General features: G+C 34.8%; 1 protein-coding gene and 1 long non-coding RNA gene across 2 annotated transcripts; one reads left to right on the top strand and one right to left on the bottom strand.

Moving 5' to 3' along the window:
* Window positions 1–1,774: 1,774 nt before the first annotated feature.
* LOC121725350 lies at window positions 1,775–13,173 on the bottom strand. Its single transcript, XR_006035367.1, has 3 exons — window positions 13,027–13,173; window positions 4,967–4,973; window positions 1,775–1,787 (listed from the first exon to the last, which is right to left on the bottom strand). It is a non-coding gene; the product is annotated as an uncharacterized LOC121725350 (long non-coding RNA).
* LOC121725349 lies at window positions 8,014–14,927 on the top strand. The gene is made up of 4 exons (XM_042112241.1): window positions 8,014–8,388; window positions 8,465–8,548; window positions 12,529–12,679; window positions 14,755–14,927. Exons 1-4 carry the CDS (start codon window positions 8,302–8,304, stop codon window positions 14,925–14,927), a joined length of 495 nt encoding a protein of 164 aa, XP_041968175.1. The 5' UTR covers window positions 8,014–8,301.
* Window positions 14,928–23,753: the final 8,826 nt, after the last annotated feature.

The raw sequence follows: 23,753 nt of genomic DNA, 5'->3' as shown, positions 1-23,753 counted from the left end.
CAAGTGCGAGTTGGACTCGCCCATGAAGGGTTCCGCAGCAACAATAAGGTTTATTTTTATGAAATTAAGAGGTTTCTGATTTATTTTCATATTTCAGTTGATTTAATGAAAGTTAAATTAAGGTTTACCATTTATGACGTATAAAAAAAACTACTGGCTAGATCTCGTTCGAACCAATTTTCTTTGGTAGTTTTTGTAGTAATGTACATCATATATTTTTTTAAGACTTATCATGCCCCTACTTTAGAAGCACCACTTTGGAAGAGTGTCTCTCGCAAACTATTTAGATTAGAAAAAAAAAAAATTAGAAACCTCAATATGATTTTTGAAGACCTATCCATAAATACCCCACACGCATAGGTTAGATAAAAAAAAAATTTTTGTTTCACTTGTATCTATGGGGACCCCTAAAATTTTTAATAATTTTTAAAAAAATGGTATCAAAATCTTAAAGCGGTTCACAAATTACATCTACTTACCAAGTTTCAATTAGCTCTTATAGTTTCGGAGAAAAATGGCTGTGACATACGGACGGACAGACAGACAGACAGACAGACAGACATGACGAATCTATAAGGGTTCCGTTTTTTACCATTTGGCTACGGAACCCTAAAAATACTCGTTAGTACCTATGTAGGTTTTAGTATATAATTATTTTAAAGATATTTTTACTGTAAGTGACTTTGTAAATCATAAGAGCAAACTGCAATATTTTATATTATGTTGAAAAGTATATAAAAAATACGTAAGGCTGCCGCGGTAAAGCGGCATTTTGCATAGCATTTTTTATCAGTACCGTGCCGAAGTCTGCCAACGTCGCACCGACCGCCGCGACGCGCCGGTCTGGCGAGCACCGCGCGCGACTTGTAGGTATGTGTGCGCCATAGTATCAATGCGTCGCCACGTAGCGCTCACAACAAAATCTCTGCCAGTTTTACTAGGCTGGTACCGCCGAGATTTTGTTGTGTGCCGTACGTGGCGACGCATTGATACTATGGCGCACACATACAAGCCGCGCGCGGTGCCTTTGTATGAAGATAACTTACTTCCCCTCTTTTTACTATGCTGATTGCTGACGAACTGAAACGACGTTAGACGAATGTTAGGTGTTTTTCGTTACGGAATTTCTTTATTCGGTCGCCGCGCTCAAAGCCCGCGATATAAGCTATGCAATAGTTTAAATTATCAATACTCACGTATCAATAAATAAATAATAATATTACTCTTCTGTCACCCACTCTAGGTTATATCGCATTTCGCAATATACTTAATATTTACACTAATAAATTAAGTGCACAATATTTACATACTGTTGTATGTATTACAGTTTTGCGAGGCAACATTCATTTGCAACATACGTACGCGGTGGCAAAGCTAAAATGGACTTAGAAATTGGAGGTCGGGTGCATAGACACGACAACTTTTTACCGAAGAAACAACAATTAATAGTAAATGGATTGAAACAAACGATTTATATTCAGTCATGTTTTGGTTACAGCCGATTATCTTTACTGAATCGTAACATTTGGCTACGCTTTCTTTCGTACTCGAACACAGTTTTGGTGCTTTTTAGCGCTGGCTACTTCTTACAGCACAGTGACTTAGAATCTGTTAGTTTAATCGTTTACAGATATAGTAGCACTTTTGCCTACATCGTGAGTGCCTTTAGCTGTTTCTTTTCGCAGAAAACACTACAAAGCTTTTTCGATAAACTGAGTAATTTCGAATCAGACAATAAGACCGATACAATACTAAACAGAAACATCAAGTTATTTAATATTTACTGTCTCGTTGCTTTGTTTGTGTTTTCGGTTTACGAAATTTTGTTATACTACTTCTCTGTCAGTGAGTACTTTGGCTTTGGCGCCCATTATTTTAGTTCATATCTATCTGGTTTAGGATTCCAGTTGGAAATTGTGTTTATAAATTCATTGCTTTATACCATATATCAAAGGATTAGAATATTTAATCATAATTTTAACAGTTTACTGTCTGATGTAAAGAAAAATTGTAAGGCGACGAGGAATATTTTGTTTATGTCTCGGCGTATCTCTAATCTTTATAGGCAATATGATCATTTGCATGACTGTTCCGAAATTTTAAATGACGCAGTAAGATTTACAGTAAGTTTTAAATTATTGGTATACTGTGTTATATTATAAAGTTATACTCGTTTTTTATTTCGTTTTAGTTTGTATAAATTAACTTTACAAAAAATTAAGATTTACCTTTGTAATGTATAATTGTATGTTGGTAAAAAACCAAACTTTCTGAAAAACAAATATATTTTTTTACAGATTTCAGTGATTCTCTTGATGCTGGTTGCTAGTACAATATTTATGTTGAAAGTACTAACTATTTTAGTGATAAACGTAAATTTTCATGTGGTAGGTAACAATATTTATGTTATTGATTATAATATCATACGATCTACCAAAATTGTTCACTTCATTTTTCTTTTCATACATTCGGCACTAATTATGTTTGAATTTGTATATTATACTAAGAATATGCTTTATTTAGATAGTTAGAGTGATTTTCTAATATCAACTCAAGATATAAAATGAAAATTGTTCTGATGTAATGACTTTTAAATTTTTAGATGATCAAATACTGCATAGTCATAGCTGTGGCACAAATATTGAAGAATGTATCCATCTTTACGATGATCAGTTTAATAACGCGTTTGACAACCAGCGAAGTAGCCTCCATACGTCGGCGAGTCAAAAAATTGCGGGACACCGAATGTTTGCGTAAGTGCTAAATAATTTTACTTCTAAACTTAATAAAGAGACTACCTTGTATCTTTACATAATAATAGATTTCTCAGCAACGGCTATATTTCTATGAAATTTAGTTTAATTTTGTTGTAAAACATGTTCTAAAACCCTTTCCTTTGTTTACTTTGAACAAACCTCGTACTTTATTTTTAACGCCAGCAAAATCTCTGTATTTATTACAGTAATTCCATGGTCTACTATTCAAACAGCATAATTACTGCAACCTAAAAATTTAAGAAATATCTTCCTTTGCTCAGTCTCGTTATTTCTCAATTGTAGATCGAAGCAACCGACGTCAATTGAAGGCTTTATTTCAATTAACCAAAGACAGACAATTCATCTACAAGTTATATGGCGATATAAAGTTAGACATGAACCTACCTTTGAAGTATGTTAATATTTGTATCACGTATCTCATCATGATTTTGCAATTCAATAAATTCATTAATTAAATCAAGCTTTTTTGCATTTATCAATGATGTTAAGTGCTATTTTGTGTGATTAAAGGTCTTCAATTTACCAAATAGAAAGGCGTAATCATAAGACGACTTTTTGACGTGGGAGAGCCATGCTTCGGCACGAATGGGCCGGATCGACCGGAGAGATACCACGTCCTCACAGAAAACCGGCGTGAAACAGCGCTTCCGCTGTGTTTCGCCGAGTAAGTGAGTTTACCGGAGGCCCAATCCCCTACCCTTTTCCTTTCCCTACCCTCCCCTATTTCCTCCCGTACCCTCCCCTATTCCCTTCCCTACCCTCCCCTATTACCCCTTAGAAGGCCGGCAACGCACCTGCAGCTCTTCTGATGCTGCGAGTGTCCATGGGCGACGGAAGTTGCTTTCCATCAGGTGACCCGTTTGCTCGTTTGCCCCCTTATTTCATAAAAAAAAAAAGATGGCTTCGAATGAAAAATATTATGATGGATAATATATAATGTACTAAAACTCGTTAATTTTGTTAATGGAAACACTGTTTTCTTTTGTTGGACTTACTGTTTATGAACAAACTTGCTGTATTGCGGTTAGCAGTATTTAATAAAATGCAATCCAATCATATAATACCTTCCGTAAAATGTAATAACTTTGTAAATGAGGATCAAAGCATATTGAAGGCCCTGAAACCAGCAATCTGCATGACCGTGTGCTTGGGATACTGTCGCTTGTTACTGATCGGCTGTCACAAATACGTTTGTCTCCTCGCTAACCTAAACTGCGCTTTCCTATACTTTATTTGTGTCTGGTTTTTAAAACTGATCTTCGCTTTGGTCAGTATCATTGTGTACAAATATGCCATTCTACCTGCTTACATTATTACCAGTTTAATTTGCTCCTAACCACGAGTAAAGCGACTTACGAGTCGTTTTTTAAAAACGTTAAAATTTTTGACCAAAATAATAGTCTGAAAGAAAGTTCAACGAGGTCTTTAAAAGTCTTCAACATTTTGTCGACCTCCGTCGCAGCCATATTTATTTTACTGGACGTTGGTGTGTACGCGATAGGACTCCGACCATATTTCGGAGTCGATGAGGAGTTTTACGTGCGTTACATATTGTTTGGACACGATTTGGAACTCGTGTTTCTAAATACTATCCTGTATTTAATACATCAAAGAGTTAAAATGAAAGGTCAGAAACCGTCTCGAGCACGTTAGTCCGCCGGAGGGAAGAAGTTTCCTAGTACATTATCAGAATTTTAAGAAAATGTCGGAGAACATTTCTTTTATATATAAACACTATGACCACTTGCACAGGTGTTCGGAGGATTTAAATAATATCATCAAAGTATCGGTAAGCAATTTTATTAAATGCTGTTATTGATATTATGATGCTAAAAGTAATATAGTTCATCACATAACACGTACGTGAATTCAAAATTCAAGTCATGATAATTATTATATTTTCAGGTTACGGTGACGCTCGTAGCGAATTAAATATTCTTATAAAAACGTTTATTGTCTTTGTCCTGAACTTCAGCTATAATAGTGAGGTAAGCAATAATATCTATAATATTAATACGCGAACGAAAAACTTTGTAACCCTTTTTACGAAAAATGTGGAAACGTAGGTGAATGAAATTTTGCACAGTTATAGTTTATATGGTGAAGGTGTGCATCGAGCTAATATTATTTCGAAATTATGCTTTTATCATACATTTTTTTAACAAATAAAACATTACACACACTACAACACACAAACTGGGAAAAATGACAGATTTTTGAGTGACAAGCCTATACATACGAATTATATGACTCTTTTATTTATGGTTGAAATCTGTTGACAACAAGGTGACAAATTAAAAATTGATTGTAGTTTTTTTATTGAATCTTAGATACTATTAGACAATGCACATGGCCAGTCTGAGATCAGCTAAGTCCCAGAGACAAGAGTTGAAAAAAATATGATAAAGTCAATATTTTTTTACAAAATATAGGTAGTAGTCCTAATGTCGTTGTAACTAAGGTCGAATTTCGACCATTGGGCGATCTCTAGTCTATATATTAATACGTGAGCCAAAAACTTTGTATCCCTTTTGACGAAAATGGGGAAACGTAGGTGAATGAAATTTTGCACAGTTATAGTTTATATGGTGAAGGAGTGCATCGAGCTAATATTATTTTGAAATTATGCTTTTATCATACATTTTTTTAACAAATAAAACATTACACACACAACAACATACACACTAGGAAAAATGACAGATTTTTGAGTGACAAGCCTATACATACGAATTATACTCTTTTATTTATGGTTGAAGTCTGTTGACAACAAGGTAACAAATTGAAAATGGATTATAGTTTTTTTTATTGAATCTAAGATACTATTAGACAATGCTTACACGGCCAGTCTGAGATCAGCTGAGTCCCAGAGACAAGAGTTGAAAAAAATATGATGAAGTCAATATTTTTACTCCTAATGTCGTTGAAACTAAGGTCGAATTTCGACCATTGGGCGATCTCTAGTTTTGTTAAATAAATATTTTGCACACTTGCAATACAAGCTCTGACACGACTGCTGTTGCAACCAAGTTGCAACTTGACACCCACCATATCGGAGGGCAAGTGCATTGCCTGCAGACTCATTGTAATGTAAAAACGGTATTTTCTTGATATTGTAAAAGTTTTTGTAACTAAAAACTAAAGTATTTTTTGTGTTTGTAGTTATCGACGTATTGAAATATGCAGCAGTCTTGGTGTTCAACCGATGTTTGAAGTACAACGCAATTTTAGTAATTCTCTGTGTGAGGACACGTTTGACCACCAGTGAGGTGTTTACGTGTAGAGTCATACAGAAAATGACAAACATACCTGGATGAGGTATGTTTATATAAGCATCTGCATAACATACCTTGTTATTGTTAAACAGTTCGATAAGTTCATAACATATGCAATAACTTCAAAAACATTATGATTAAATTAAAAACTTGGTAAGTTAAAAAATAGCTAACTAAATTGTATTTTATTGTTTGATCGTTTACGTATTGTCTCAGACTCAGTACAGTCCACCTGTGACCATGTTGCGATGGAAAATCGAAACAATACGTGTAACACTCCCGTAAAGCTAAAAACTCTTTTTAATCTCTCTTATATTTTAATAAGCGATGATATTTTATATTTTAATAAGCGATGATATTATTTTAATTTATTCTATATCATTAAAAAAAGAACTGCTGATAAGCAGGACTTAATGCTAACGTACCAAAAATATTAAAGTCAGGTACCTACCAATATTATTTTATTACCCATTCATCGATTTGGGCCATTTAGTTATGTCCTCACTAGATGACGCTCGCAACTCCGTTGCGCCAAAATTAGTTTATCGCGTGGGAACCGTACATTTTTCCGGGATAAAAAGTATCATATGTCCTTTCCCGAGACTCAAAGCATCTCTACACCCAGCAAAATCGGTTCAGCAGTTTGGACGTGAAGAGGTAACAGACAGACAGTCAGACAGACACACTTTCGCATTTTTAATATTAAGTATAGAAGTATGGATATGGATATTTCAACTGATATGATGATGCGTCGGTTCGATTCCACACATCCGAAAACTGTTTCGTTGACATAAACGCATCAAATTGGAGATACTACTGTACCGCCTGATAAAGTTTAACAAGTTATAGGACGAAATATTGTTGCACGATCGGCAAGAGTATTTGTATACATGCCACAATAAGGGAGATCGCAGACGACATATTTACATTGTAAATTTTATTTTTTTAAAAGACAAATTATCCACTTTTTTACTAAAAAGTGGCCTCGTGCGAGTTTCTTACGCCGATTCTTGTCGCCGGGTTAGTTCCCGAACCGGTGGTAGGCAACATGTAGTTCAACGTTCTGAAAATATTTGATTCAAATTTATTAAGATACAAAACAATTTTTATTTTTATTTATTTACATACTTTTTGTGCGATCGAGTCTGCGGCGCCCATGCCGACTCGATCTGGACTCGATCGCACAAAAAGTCTGTCGTTTGCGATCTCCCTAAAGTCACAAAAAATGATCAACTAACTCTTTGACCATTTACCATGTACAATGTATATATTGTAAAGTAATTAGTGCAGATCAATATGTAAATAATAATAAAATTAGCAATTTTAATGTAACAGTCTTATAATGTTGTCAATTAGAGTATAGAGTATGCTATAATTTAAACCTTGAGGAAAGTCACAAAATGCCATACAAACCACAATCGATTTGAATTTTGTGACCCGCCTTTTATACCACAATTAGTTTTAAGTGCCACGTTTTTAAAAGCTAATTGTAATTGACGCAATCAAATAAAATATTCAGAAGTCTAATCAATCATCAATTAATTTCGTATTTTGACTGGTATCAGTTGTAGGGAAACATCGGTCGCGCCAGAGCTATGACATACTTTGAAATGCGAGAAAATAAAGTAACACCAAATAATATTCCAGTCCAAAAAAAGAATAATTTCATTGTAGACGGTCAGATACCAAAGAAAATACAATATTTGATTAAATTCGAAACTCTGTTCGGTATAAATAGGCTCAGATTAGTCTGTAAAAGCAAATTCATTCTCGGACTGTGCTACGCGTACACAGTTTGCGTTGTCATACTCACTGTATATTTTAGAATTTTTATAAACTCGTACAGCGCTACGCAGATCGTGTTCAATATAACGGTAGCATTGGAATATCTGGTGCTAAGTTTTACGAGTGTATCAAGAAGCCAATTGTTTGCGGAGTTGTTCGACGACGGCCGGGCTTCAGACGTATCGAGTTCGAAACACCGCTACTTATTCTGTTTCCTGGCAATATTTTGTTACGACATATTCGAGTTCGTTTTCGACGATGCATATTTTGACGAGCCGAGCCCGGGGTACGGGGCGAGGGGTGCGATTTTCGTGTCTCTATTCACTCACGACCTGGAGACGTTATTTTTTTGTTCGTCCCTCGCATTGATACTGAGGAGAGTGGAGCTGCTGAGGGAACGAGTATCGAGGATTTTTATTTTAAACGAGCAGGCTTTTTTGTCGGAGGGAAGTAATTTGTCGGGCGAAATGTTCAGCGCCACGGCCTCGTTCTACAAGGAATACGAATTAATACACAAGTGCTCCAAGCATTTGAATAAACTTATCGGTTTTCCGGTATGTATCGTAATTTTTATATTGCATTTAGTAAATTTTTGTTGTACATATTTTGAAGTTCTTCGTTCTATTTCAGATTTTGATAATGTTATTGTCATCTGGTATGTGCACGGTGTTGATAATGAAGACTGTGGTGCAATATTTTAATTCAAATGCTTTGGTAAGTTTTAGATAACAGTTAACCCAAAGTAAATTTTGATAACAAAAAATAATTATGCCAAATGAAATTATAATTTATGAAATAACAATAAATTAAATATATAAAGTTATAATTTAAATGCTTATCTTAATCTTATCTTAATCTTAATCTTAATCTTAATATATATATTTCTTGTGTGCGTGTGTATGTGACTGAACTCCTCCTAAACGACTGGACCAATTTTGATGAAATTTTTTGTGTGTGTTCGTGGAGATTCGAGAATGGTTTAGATTTACAGTTTGGTCTACTGGAAAATGTTTTTTCAATTAATTTCTTATTTATAAGGAGTTGTTGATTTTGGAATGTTTTACATTAGATCCGGCGGACGGCGCTATCATCGCATTCAATATTATTCTATTTCAATTTTAGTTTGTCCTGACAGATGGTGCTACGATTAATTTGAAAAAAATTTTGTTATTCAATTCATGTGCTGATTAAAATATTAAATAAATAACACATAGGCTACAATTTTAACCGACTTTCAAAATGGGGGAGGTGTTATGTTCGTTTTCTTATATTCAACGATTACTCCGCCGTTTGTTAACCGATTTTCAAAATTTTTCTTTTGGTATATAGGGTATCATCCCAATTTGGTATTATATTCAGAAAAGTGGTGATCTGATGAAGGATCCATAAGTAATCGAGGGAACTCCTCAAAACTTATAGGGAAACGTGTGGTGACTTCGGTTTCGTGAGAAGTATTCTAAGCATATGCTACCAACAAGTAAGATTTTGCACCGAGATATACCTGGTATACCGTGGTTCGGAAGGTGCTGAGAGAATTCCTGATTCTTTATAGATACAAGTTTGGGAGTTTCGGCGTTGTTTTAAGAACAGAAAGCATATGCTACTATGCAAATTACATTCTTCATCATCATCATCATCATCATCACTACCATATTATACCATTTCATAGTCTTTTAGATCGAGACTCGAGTTTGTCAAGCGATAATTAAAAAAAATCTATATCTACCTAATATTATAAACCTGAAGAGTATGTTTGCTTGAACGCGTCAATCTCAGAAACTACAGGTCCGATTTAAAAACTTATCTCAGTGTTAGATAGATCATTTATCGAGTAAGACTCATCATTTATCGAGAAGGTTATATTATATTATTACTCTAAGACTAATACGACAGAAGAAACTCAGGAAAATGTGGGAAAAACGGGGGAAATATTTTTTATGGGAAAATGTACCTACGGATTCTGTAAAATTTCTAATTTACGCGGGCGAAGCCGCGCGGGACATCTAGTATATATATATATTTCTTGTGTGCGTGTGTATGTGACTGAACTCCTCCTAAACGACTGGACCAATTTTGATGAAATTTTTTGTGTGTGTTCGTGGAGATTCGAGAATGGTTTAGATTTACAGTTTGGTCTACTGGAAAATGTTTTTTCAATTAATTTCTTATTTATAAGGAGTTGTTGATTTTGGAATGTTTTACATTAGATCCGGCGGACGGCGCTATCATCGCATTCAATATTATTCTATTTCAATTTTAGTTTGTCCTGACAGATTTTTTTTTGTTATTCAATTCATGTGCTGATTAAAATATTAAATAAATAACACATAGGCTACAATTTTAACCGACTTTCAAAATGGGGGAGGTGTTATGTTCGTTTTCTTATATTCAACGATTACTCCGCCGTTTGTTAACCGATTTTCAAAATTTTTCTTTTGGTATATAGGGTATCATCCCAATTTGGTATTATATTCAGAAAAGTGGTGATCTGATGAAGGATCCATAAGTAATCGAGGGAACTCCTCAAAACTTATAGGGAAACATATGGTGACTTCGGTTTCGTGAGAAGTATTCTAAGCATATGCTACCAACAAGTAAGATTTTGCACCGAGATATACCTGGTATACCGTGGTTCGGAAGGTGCTGAGAGAATTCCTGATTCTTTATAGATACAAGTTTGGGAGTTTCGGCGTTGTTTTAAGAACAGAAAGCATATGCTACTATGCAAATTACATTCTTCATCATCATCATCATCATCATCACTACCATATTATACCATTTCATAGTCTTTTAGATCGAGACTCGAGTTTGTCAAGCGATAATTAAAAAAAATCTATATCTACCTAATATTATAAACCTGAAGAGTATGTTTGCTTGAACGCGTCAATCTCAGAAACTACAGGTCCGATTTAAAAACTTATCTCAGTGTTAGATAGATCATTTATCGAGTAAGACTCATCATTTATCGAGAAGGTTATATTATATTATTACTCTAAGACTAATACGACAGAAGAAACTCAGGAAAATGTGAGAAAAACGGGGGATATATTTTTTATGGGAAAATGTACCTACGGATTCTGTAAAATTTCTAATTTACGCGGGCGAAGCCGCGCGGGACATCTAGTAATTTCATATATTATGAAAGTACTATCAGAGAAATTGATTAATAGGCAGATGGTGGACCTACGTAATTTGGTCGCGTTATGTCAAACCGTTTCGACCTTATTTTCCTGTTCTGAGGTGTCGACAGATCACACAACTAACATTGGACTGACGTAATCCCACCAAAATATGACGTAGATCCGTCAACTGCCTATTTGAATCAATTTCTTCGATGGTACCTATTTGTATAGGTACTATATACCCAATAACGAAGCAAACGGGTGAAAAGTTCAACGGGTCCTTTTATTTTCCTGCGAAACTTTATCGCGAGACCTGATAATGGGTCCTAATTTAATCTGGATGGGACAAAGTTTTCTGTTATCTATTTACAAGGCCGTTACTTTCAATTTTGCCTTCGCGTTTATCTTTAGTCTTGTGATATTTTTAACGTTTATATCGTTTAGATTTTAGAATATAAAAAAGGAAGCGTCGAAATACTTAGTCAATGATATTATGACTGGATACTTGTAGGTATGTTACGTAACATTTTTAATTGTGCAATCCAGAAATATGAGAAGGCTATTTGTTATTATTAATAGTTAGTATTTCTCTTGTTAGAGATTAGAAAAGTTTATTAGAATTTATTTATTTATTGAAAATGATTTTTTTTCTGTGAGGAGTTGCTGGTGTCATCTAGTATAGGCCTCTTGGATAACTCTAGTGGCGCGGCGTGTGGCAGATTGAGGCAACACGTGGGTGTCAGAGTGTGATCAGCTGTGAAATACGGTTTACTAGTTAAGAATGAAAACACGTTGAAAACGTTAAAAAGTGCTATGAAAAAGTACTGTTGTGTTGTAGGGTTCAAATATTCCCAATCTCGGAATCGTGAATTAATTTTTTATTCGTTTCTGAGACGGAATTGGGAAACGTATCGAAATCAACATGCCGATTATTAATCATGCTTAAATCTAAATCTCGCATGAATATTTCTAAAATATCACGTGCAAGTTATTTTTAATATCATTGTTTTATGTATAATAATATATTGTAATTGAAAAAACGATATAAATATAATTATTGTCGGTTCAATATTTATTACTAATTCCTTTAATATTCACTTTCGCATTTATAATATTATTATCATACTAATATACTAATATTAATGATATTACTAATTTACTAATAATATTATAAGTGCGAAAGTGTGTATGTCTGTTACCTCTTAACGCCTAAACTGCTGAACAGATTTTGCTGAAATTTGGCATGGATAACTCTATGGAGTTAGTTATCCATGCCAAATTACTGCTTTTCCGCGTAGTACTGATTTTCCGCGGAAAAAGTCTGCGCAAATATTATGAAGTCCACAATTAATAATAATTTGACTCATTACTTTTTATTGTGCTAAAAATATAAACAATTACCAAAAAAGTGCAGTGACTTGTATGAGAATCATATGAGAAAAGCGCCCGTGAGTTTCCGCCGTCAACCGACCCGCGGCGTTGCCGTAGCTTAGCAACGATATCCAAGAGGCCTATACAGTGTAATTTAAATTTTTCACTCTTTTTAATTTTACTTATACTATAATATTTCAGGAGCATTACAACGTTATGGTGGTGGGTATAGCTCGATGTCTGAAGTACATATTTCTGATCGTGGCGCTGTGTTTCTTTTCCACAATAACAGTAAACCAAGTTGAGGATTTACAAGTTATTTTACAAGAAACTTTGAACACACAGGAGCTAAGTAAGTATTTTCCTAATGCTAAGTACTCACATATGGTTTTGATCGATAGTTTAAACTTTCGCGGTTGTTTGCGGCTCCCACTGCACCGCCCGCAGCCTCGGCGGTTTGCGCCCGCGCTCTCTGCGATAGTTTAGCGGGCGATCGCAGTAGCCGTAGTAGGGAGCGAACTCACGGCGCGGTTTTTTCGGCGCGGACTGCGGGCCCGCACAAATCAGCGGTCTCGTGAGTTCTGAAATAATACCGCTCATTTTCGCGGGCCCGCAACCGCGGCGGGCGCGGGAAAAAACTGCGCCGTGAGTTCGCTACCTAAATCGAGTAATAATTATTGTGTGGGCCGCAGAACTGACAGCTCCTGACAGCTCGAAGGCTCGCATCGAGCCGCTCCAAGGATTGATGGAACCGGATGGAGCCGGATTGATGGAATGAAATATATCGATTTAGAATAAAACTATCGAGCAATGCTAAATGTGTGGACGAAAGCCCGAGCCGCGGGTTTTGCTCGTCGTTATTGCTCGACGAGCAAAACCGTATTGAGTACTTAGCATAATAAAGTATTAATAAAGTATTTCAACATTTTGTAAAAATAAAGAATTTTATATATTTAAACGAGCAATTCTTGTATATTTATATATATATATATATATATATATATATATATATATATATATATATATATATATATATATATATATATATATATATTATACATATAATTGGAATCTCGGAATCGGTTTTCGTGAAACGATTTTCATGAAATTTAGTATACAGGGGGTTTCTGGGGCGATAAATCGATCTAGCTAGGAATCATTTTTAGAAAATGTAATTTTATTCGTGTTTTATCGAATACCGAGCAAAGCTCGGTCAAATAGCTAGTATTATAAAATATGTGAAAGTGTGTCTGCCTGTCTGTCTATTGTCTGTATATTATGATTTTGTTGTGTATGGAGATACTTTTTATCCCGGAAAAATGTACGGTTCACGCGCGATTAACTAATTTTGGCGCAACGGGGTTACGGCCTGTCAACTAGTATTCAATAAATTGTAAATGAAAATATTTGTGGTCTCATCACGAGAAACAAATTCGAAAATGACAGAGTCGTTAGGGACTAGAAGACTACATTGTATAAAATTAGTTTCCAATTGGTTGGTTACAACCACAGATATAGATCAAGATAGATACCGCAAGTGTATGTACTTCGCGTGCCATATCGCGTCCCCAAACGACGAGCAATGCTCATCTTTCGAAAATATTTTCTATTAGTCTGCTATCGGAATCGGACGTCAGTCGGAATTTAAAAATTGCCTAAATGCCTAAAAGTTTATAAAAACGTTTATATCATCGGTACGTAGGTACGTGGGAGAGCCATGCTTCGGCACGAATGGGCCGGCACGACCGGAGAAATACCACGTTCTCACAGGAAACCGGCGTGAAACAGCGCTTGCGCTGTGTTTCGCCGAGTGAGTGAGTTTACCGGAGGCCCAATCCCCTACCCTTTTCCCTTCCCTACCCTCCCCTTTTCCCTTCCCTTCCCTACCCTACCCTCCCCTATTACCCTATTCCCTCTTAAAAGGCCGGCAACGCACCTGCAGCTCTTCTGATGCTGCGAGTGTCCATGGGCGACGGAAGTTGCTTTCCTTCAGGTGACCCGTTTGCTCGTTTGCCCCCTTATTTCATAAAAAAAAAAGTAAAAAGTGACACGCTCGTTTTCATACAAATGGGGCGACATGCGGTATCTATCTTGATGTATGTCTGTGGTTATAACCTTCATACTGTGGTTGGATTTGAAAATTGTACAATTAAATGTTATAAAATATAATATGGCCTAAAGAAATTGTTTTGAATGTTATCGGTTAAAAAACATTACATTATAATTTATATACTTACTTAGTGTATTATACTATGTTCCAAAACGTTTTAGTGGATTGCGCGACATATTATATTAATTGATATTAAGACTCAAAACATGAATATTGGTAGCTACATTCAAGAATATCCTAAAGCATAACTTTTTAAGCCACTACTAGAAATTTATGGAGATGATGTAATATGATTTTGTATTCATTTTGAATTTCAGGTAAAATGGAGCGGCGTAACATAAAGGCGTTTCTTCAGTTGACCAAAGACAATCAGATAGTGTACCTCCTGGGGGGAGTCGTCAAGATGAACATGGCTTTACCGCTCAACTACTGCAGTATATGTACCACTTACCTCCTCATTGTCATACAGTTCTCCAAATTCCTCGACTAGTAAAATGATATATACTTTTTAAATTATTTATTTATTATTAGAAACACAGTTTTTTTTTACAACATAAAATAGTGCGCCATAAACCGGATCAGTTTATCTGGGCACTGTATCGCATAAAACATACGATTTGCTTTTTTGGATACAAAATTGTACTAAATGAAACATAATAACAAAATTAATTAACAAAACAAATTGAGACTACGTTGTGAAATTACTAAGTAATTATATGTTACATAAATTAATATAACTTTCGGTGTCAAGAATAGGACATAATAATATTAGGTCTTGAAACCTTCTGTTCCAGCCAAACTCAAACCTCCACTATGGACAAGTATACGTGTCTCATCTAAGTACTATATAAATATTATGTATTAAAAATACTTGTAAATATTGAATTAAAAATACGTGTGACACTCGGGGACTGCCGCGGTAAAGCTTAGCATTTTTTATAATCTTATACATTTATAATACGCATACGTCTAGTCACACGCACACAAACACCGTGCCGAAGTCTGATAACGCCACACCACTTAACTGGTTGGAGTGAGGGTGTTATGTTTTTTCGTTACGGGATAAGCCCGCAATAAAAGCTATGTAATTAAAAAAATATTAACATTACTTTCGTTTAATAATTGACATTCAATATTTCTAATATTATGTCGATCGAATATTTTCATTTCTATAAAATATTAAAATTTATAACGTTATTTTAAAATAAATAATGTATTCAATAAATATTATTTTAAATATAAAATATTATATGAATATCGAAATGGGGTTTTTCTTTCGCATAACTTCTTAGAAGTCTTTCAACAACATCACCTTTTAAAACTTAAAATTTTGAACTAGATTTCGATAAGATTGAAATTTTATAGTACAAGAAATTTGGAGTGTACCATCTTCTTTATAATAAACCCCCGTTTTCTTGGAAGTAAATCATGTTATACTAAATTTGGTTTGGTTTTATGAGAGAGAGGGATGTGTTTTATGCCTCGGCGCGGTCATTATGGACGCAGAATGCTTTCAATTACCTTCTAGTTATCTTTGCTAATCGTAAAATGTCGTCAGCATGGAGTGATAAAAATTCGAGGAAATATCACCAGGTTTCGGCGGTATTAAGGATTTATGATCTAATCTAGTTAAAAATCTTTTTATGCGTTACCATAACTTGGGGCATGTCTTGGGCGTTTTAAATATCAAAATGCGCTTCTAAAGTTTAATAACATTTTTTATTTAACCAAAGATTACGGTGGCATACTTCAATCACATTTCACAACTTTTATTATGTTATGCGGGCTCTACATCCGCGGTGCGAATTGCGGCCGCGATTCACGGATGCTACGCGCCGTGAACACGATGCGTACAAATACGAAGCCGCAAAGCGCGAACGCGAAGCCGTGAAACCCTCACACTCGCGGTTCGCGGCCATCACGGGATTTCAAGTGTAGAGCTCGCATTATATGTGCATGTTGTGTTCACTCTTTAGAGATATACATTCTCTAGTATTATTAATTTTATATTCTATTATATTTTATAACTACATGTATTGTGAATTGTATCTTGTTGTGTGAACCTAATAAAAGAAAAACATAATAAGTTGAAAATTGTGCTTGGCGTTATAGGCCTCTTGGATATCGTTGCTAAGCTACGCCAACGCCGCGGGTCGGATGACGGCGGAAACTCACGGGCGCTTTTCTCGTATGATTCTCATACAAGTCACTGCACTTTTTTGGTAATTGTTTATATTTTTAGCACAATAAAAAGTAATAAGCCAAATTATTATTGATTGTGGACTTCATAATATTCCCGCAGACTTTTTCCGCGGAAAATCAGTACTTATCAAAAGCTATATTTACTTAAATATACACGATCATGAAATATTCTTTCAAATTCATTGAATATGATTTTTTACTTTGTATTTGTAATAACTAAGAAGATGATCTTACAAATAAATAATATTTGTAAGATCATCTTCTTAGTTATTAATTATTACTAAAAACAGGTTGTTTACCTAATAAAAAATTATAGAGCACAAACTAATTCTAAAGCAATCATGTTCATGAAGTCTTCGAAATCCATGATAATGGAGAACGAATCATCCGTGTAAAAGTAATACCACAGACCAGAGTAGGTAATCGACTGTACGACGTGAAAGTGGAGCTATGTATTGAATAATCTAAACAAATATATTTCAGCAACTTTTCAACCATACATGCAAAATAAAAATGGAAAATGTAGATGTATTTCATTATCAAATAAATTTTTCTTTGATTTTTATGATTAATATGTAATATAATGAATTTACTAGATGACGCCCATAACTCTTGCACAACGGAGTAACCGCGCGGGATTCGGGAACCGTACATTTTCCCGAGACAAAAAGTATCCTATGTCCAGTGGCGTAAATATAGGGCTGGCAAAATGCCACGGGCCCCGACACAAATGGGCAAAATTTTTTAAGTAAGTACATAATATTGATTATTATAAACGTGACGATTTTTACTGATAGAGCCCCATCAATTTGCCACGGGCCCCGGATCTTATAGTTACGCCACTGTCTATGTCCTTTTTCGGGACTCTTAAGAATATATTATGGAGTTATCCATGCCAAATTTCAGCAAAATCTGTTTAGCTGTTTAGGCATTAAGAGGTAACAGACAGACACACTTTCGCACTTATAATATTATTAGTAATATCAGTAATTAGTATATTAGTATGATAATAATATAAATGCGAAAGTGAATATTGAAGGAATTAGTAATAAATATTGAACCGACAATTATAATTTTATTTATTTGGTTTTTTCAATTACAATATATTATTATACATACAACAATGATATTAAAAATTACTTGCACCTGATATTTTAGAAATATTCATGCGAGATTTAGATTTAAGCATGATTAATAATCGGCATGTTGATTTCGATACGTTTCCCAATTCCGTCTCAGAAACGAATAAAACGTTAATTCACGAATCCGAGATTGGGAATTTTTGCACCCTACAACACAACAGTACCTCGTACCGCCCATATTTTCCTTATTCAGGGCACTTTTTAACGTTTTCAACGTGTTTTCATTTTTAACTAGTAAACCGTATTTCACAGCTGATCGCACTCTGACACCCACGTGTTGCCTGAATCTGCCACTCGCCGCGCCACGAGAGATATCCAAGAGGCCTATGGCTTCACTGATTTTTATTTGTCATTCACAGTACATGACGTGATTTCTGTGATGGTAAGTATAATATTGGGAATGACGCTAATTAATTATGTTTTTTTGATCAAAATATTATGTTCCTACGTCTCGTTGATACACAAGACGCATCTTATATCAGTTACTCTAAATATTCAGATGCTTAGTTTTTACAGCATAAGGAATGTAACAAAAAATATCCATAAAATCTGTGCACGTCTCGACCCAAACGGTTTTGCTCGGGTTGCTTACCCGACGCCATATGGGCGGGCAACACGTGTCCTGACTCAAAATACTCGCTGTTGAACTTAATGTACCTTTAATAAAGCAATAAATATTAAAATAAAGGAAACCGGACTAAATATGCACGGTCAGATTTAACCTTAATGCCGCAAAGGGTTATAATTCTGACTGGACGGTAATTGCAAAATTCCGTACACAAACACCTATTGCAAATAATATTCTAGCCACTGGTTGAAACTAATAATATTACGAGAATGTCATGAAATTTAGAATAAATTATAAAAGAATCAGAAGTTATGGTAACTAATTATAAATAATCTGAAATCTTACTTAATGTTGATTGTATATAATACTAGCTGTCCCGGTGAACTTCGTGTCACTTTAAAACCTTCCCTGGACTTCTACGAATATTTTAAGACTAAAATTAGCCCAACCTGTTCAGCTGTTTTCGAGTTTTAGCGTTACTAACATAATTGAAAATCCATTTTTATATATTTGACTTTTAAGTATTATCACAAATCTTTTGAATGGGAGTATAGAAAAGTGTTGTTTTTAGACTTTTTCAGGAAATAAAAAAAAATCTTTTTTAGAATTTTTCTCTCCGTAAGAACCATCCTCGTACTTCAAGGAATATTTAAAAAAAAGAATTTGCGAAATCGGTCCAACCGTTCTCGAGTTTTGCGCTTAGCAACACATTCAGCGACTCATTTTTATATTATAGATATTAAAATATTTGAGTCGCATTGAGACAGTAAGCTTTAAAAGGTACAAAAAACCTAAATAAGAAACATGTTAATGATACTCGTACCAACACTTAAGTACGCTAGAAAAAATATACCTATTGAATATCTCAATTTAGTTAAAAAGGCTTGACATCCACCCTCTTTTCTGAGTGTTAAGATGTTGAATCCGAAAGTTTATTTTACTTAAAGTGAAGCTTTTAAACGTAGTTTAAACTATTTGTCCGGTAAACCGTCCCTGGAGGTCGCAGCGAGTCGACGACTTATTTAATTTTATTAAACGTAAGGTCATTTTTTTTCAGTACACAGATGTCAAATATCTTGATTTTTTAAGGGTGGGTTGCACCAGAGGCTTTGTTATAGTTAAGGTTAAGGTGATCGTCAAATATGACGTCCATTATGGACTATTACTAGGGATTTGACAGTTCATTTGACATTTCTTTATGGTTAAAATTAAATTTAGGTATAGTTAAAGTAAGTTGGTGCAACCCACCCTTAATGTTGTTAGAATAATTTAAAATATGTAACCATATTAATATGAACTAGAGATCGCCCAATGGTCGAAATTCGACCTTACCTGCAACGACATTAGGACTACCTACTACCTATATTTTGTAAAAAATATTGACTTCATCATAGTTTTATTCAATTCTTGTCTCTGGGACTCAGCTGATCTCAGACTGGCCGTTTAAGCATTGTCTAATTACTATCTAAAATTAAATAAAAAAAACAATAATCCATTTTCAATTTGTCAACTTGTTGTCAACAGAATTCAATCATAAATAAAAGAGTATAATTCGTATGTATAGGCTTGTCACTCAAAAATCTGTCATTTTTCCTAGTAGTAGTGTCGTAGTGTGTGTAACGTTTTATTTGTTAAAAATATATATGATAAAAGCATAATTTTAAAATAATATTAGCTCGATGCACTCCTTCACCATATAAACTATAACTGTGCGAAATTTCATGCACCTACGTTTCCCCATTTTTCGTAAAAAGGGTTACAAAGTTTTTCTCTCACGTATTAATATATAGATACTCACAATAGGCGTTCGTCTCTGATTATTATTATTCAGATTTATAGAGAATTGAAAAACACTTTGACTTTTTCAAACATGCAACGTTTTCAAAGGGCATTTTCAAATATCCCGTAAAAAAAGTGTATGTGATTACAAGTACTCGTACAAACTCGAAGTTATTTAAAAATATTAACTTAAAAATAAAAACATATTTTCACACATTTTGAACTTTTTGTATAAAAATCTAAAATTTAAACTATGAAGCAATTATTTGCGCTCGCATTTTTGCACGTTGCACGGAACGTAAGGCACCGAGTTGTAAATTGTAATTCGTCAGAAGTGTTCCGACGGCAATTCCAAAGCCACGCATTTCACAAATGCCTTTAAACTTTTTGACGAAGTATAATTTAAACCGCTAACACTGCTTTAAAGTTCATGATGTTAGCTGTTACATGGCAAATAAGTTTGCTTGTTATGCTACAACTTACTGCAAAGTTTTATGGAAATCGTACTTGGTTTTTTTTAAATGAAAATAAGGGGGCAAACGAGCAAATAGGTCACCTGATGGAAAGCAACTTCCGTCGCCCATGGACACTCGCAGCATCAGAAGAGCTGCATAGGGAAATAGGGGAGGGAAGGGTAGGGAAGGGACTAGGGTAGGGGATCGGCCTCCGGTAAACTCACTCACTCGGCGAAACACAGTACAAGCGCTGTTTCACGCCGGTTTTCTGTGAGGACGTGGTATTTCTCCAGTCGAGCCGGCCCATTCGTGCCGAACCATGGCTCTCCCACGTATAATGGTTACGAAAACATACATTGTAAGTAATTTTATTAATTGGTTTAATTGAGTTGGTTGGTAAACCAAACATAGAAAACGTATTTGAAACATAGAATCATAATTTCCATATCCAAAAAATGTGTGTTCAATAAAACTATATTATTCATCATCATCATTATAGCCGCTGCTGAATGTGGTGTACCAACGAGCGCCAACCACCCCGATCTTGGGCCACCATCATGTATGACGGCTGCCCAAGCCACTGCCAGCTGTCTTCTTGAACTGCCGATCCATGGATCTAGGGAGTCCTGTGTTTAGTTGGTTTTAGGTGATCTCCATTTAGATATTAAAATTTAAAAATACGTTACATAAATAAAAAATAGAATTATTAAAAAAAAATGTTATGTAATTTAAGTAAAACATAAAAGCATCTAAACAGATCAAAGCCATTAGTAATCGATCGAAATCATTATGAGGCCGTTTATTGCCGAAAGCCCGCGCCATCTCACTTTACATATTTTAACTCCGCCATCATTTGACCGCTTTAATTATCTCGTACTACGCTATATCAAAATAAATTATGTAATTTAGATAATGTTTCTTCTTCGTTTTTCTTATTATATAAAACTAGCTATTTGACCGAGCTTTGCTCGGTATTCGATAAAACACGAATTAAATGACATTTTCTAAAATTGGTTCCTGGCTAGATCGATTTATCGCCCCCGAAACCCCCTTTAAACTAAATTTCATGAAAATCGTTGGAGCTGATTCCGAGATTCCAATTATATATTATATATAATATACAAGAATTGCTCGTTTAAAGATATAAGATAACATACAATGACAATGTTTGTGACACTGACTTCAGACTTGGGTATTTATTTCATTTACGCCCCAGTAGAGTTAGATTTTTTTATATTCATTATAGTCAGATTTTTTTTTTACACTAGTGTTTAGAGGAGGTCACAAATAGCTTAAATTAAAAAATTCGACCAAATCCGACGTGTGCGTTAGCCGCCATATTGGTTTGAAGGTCCAATCTTTTTTTAGCTAAATCTCATTTATTTTTTATTTTTTTAAGAAAATGATAAGAACTAAATTTGTTGTAAATTTAATTTTCTACATTTCGAGTTCTTATAATTTAGGTGTATGTATAATATAGGAGCAAAAATGTATAATGACTATAATTAATTTCAGATTCCCATACCAGGCTGAACTAACTCTACTGGGCTAATATTTTAGATACTGAATTTATTTGAGTGTCTATATTCTATCTATCTAAACAGCCTGTACTCTGCAGCTGGACATATACCACTTTCTATGAACGCCAAGATGTCCGATGCCCCGCTACTGAGCTGCGCCTCTATAATATTATAATATCTCAGTAGTCCCCTTAAATTCGAGTCTACTGAGATCAACCTCTAATCTACGGTGCTACGTCAAGCTTCGTAGCGCTACGCCGCTCTACGAAGAGCTACGAGACTGTTTTTTTTTTATGAAATAAGGGGGCAAACGAGCAAACGGGTCACCTGATGGAAAGCAACTTCCGTCGCCCATGGACACTCGCAGCATCAGAAGAGCTGCAGGTGCGTTGCCGGCCTTTTAAGGGATAATAGGGGAGGGTAGGGAAGCGAAAAGGGTAGGGGATTGGGCCTCCGGTAAACTCACTCACTCGGCGAAACACAGCGGAAGCGCTGTTTCACGCCGGTTTTTTGTGAGGACGTGGTATTTCTCCGGTCGAGCTGGCTGCTGCTAGCTACGTAATATTCTAACTCACAATTGGTGAATAACTTATTTTCGTGCAAGGGAATTAAAAGCTGTTTAATTGTTAATACATAGTTGCTGAATTGCTGGAATATACTCGTAAAATAGTAACCATAATAATATTTTTACCCCGTATTTCTCTATCCACATCTGATATCCTAAATTATATTCTGACATAGCTACTCACTTTTAACTCGCAGAAAAGAATCATTACTCAAGCTTAGAAAAATGGTTGTCCGAGAGACTTTTCTTTACAAAGTTATACTAGTTAATCAAACCCAGGGACAAGTAGTTCTAAGGAATTTACCCGAGATCTTACTCGCGGTAATAAAATAAATTTAAAAAAGGGCAGAAGTAATGCAATCCTCATTTATTTAACGCCGGGATTGAAGCGAATTCCAGACGGAAAATTAAAAAGGAACGAGGTTATCTTGGCTTGCTTAATAGTAGTTTTATCTCGGATTTTAAATAGGTACCAATATTTTATACAGAATCAACTAAGTTTAATTGAAATCTGTCCAACAAGAACCCTTTTTAATGTCGGAGCCTTGATAAAAATTTAAAACATTTTAATTTGTATTAATAGTTAAAGAACTAGTCATATTTTTCAAGTGTTACGATGGTATTTTAAATTTTAAATACCATTTTATAATTATATTGTAAGCTCTTCTCATGTTATCTAAACTTGAAAATATAAAAAATGTGCTCTTATCTTATTTTATTCCTTATCAAGTAAAATAATGAAATTCCTTATCCGGATCACGAAAAATTAATTTTCACCGTAGCCATATAAAACATTCTATTTTGTATGAGAAAATGTAGATTTTCTGTTATTTATACAAGAATAATCCATACTAATATTATAAATGCCAAAGTGTGTCTGTCTGTCTGTTACCTCTTCACGGCCAAACCGCTGAACCGATTTCGCTGAAACTTGTTATGGGGATATTTTAAGTCCCGGGAAAGGACATAGGATACTTTTTGTTCCAAAAAAATGTACGGTCCTCGCGCGATAAACGAGTATTGGCGCAACGAAGTTGCGGGCGTCATCTAGTAATATAGATAAAGCTTATTTATTCTATCTAATC

The sequence above is a fragment of the Aricia agestis genome, chromosome 3, assembly GCF_905147365.1.
Source record: "Aricia agestis chromosome 3, ilAriAges1.1, whole genome shotgun sequence".
Classification (NCBI taxonomy): Eukaryota; Metazoa; Arthropoda; class Insecta; order Lepidoptera; family Lycaenidae; genus Aricia; species Aricia agestis.
This window is presented reverse-complemented; position numbering and strand designations above follow the sequence as displayed.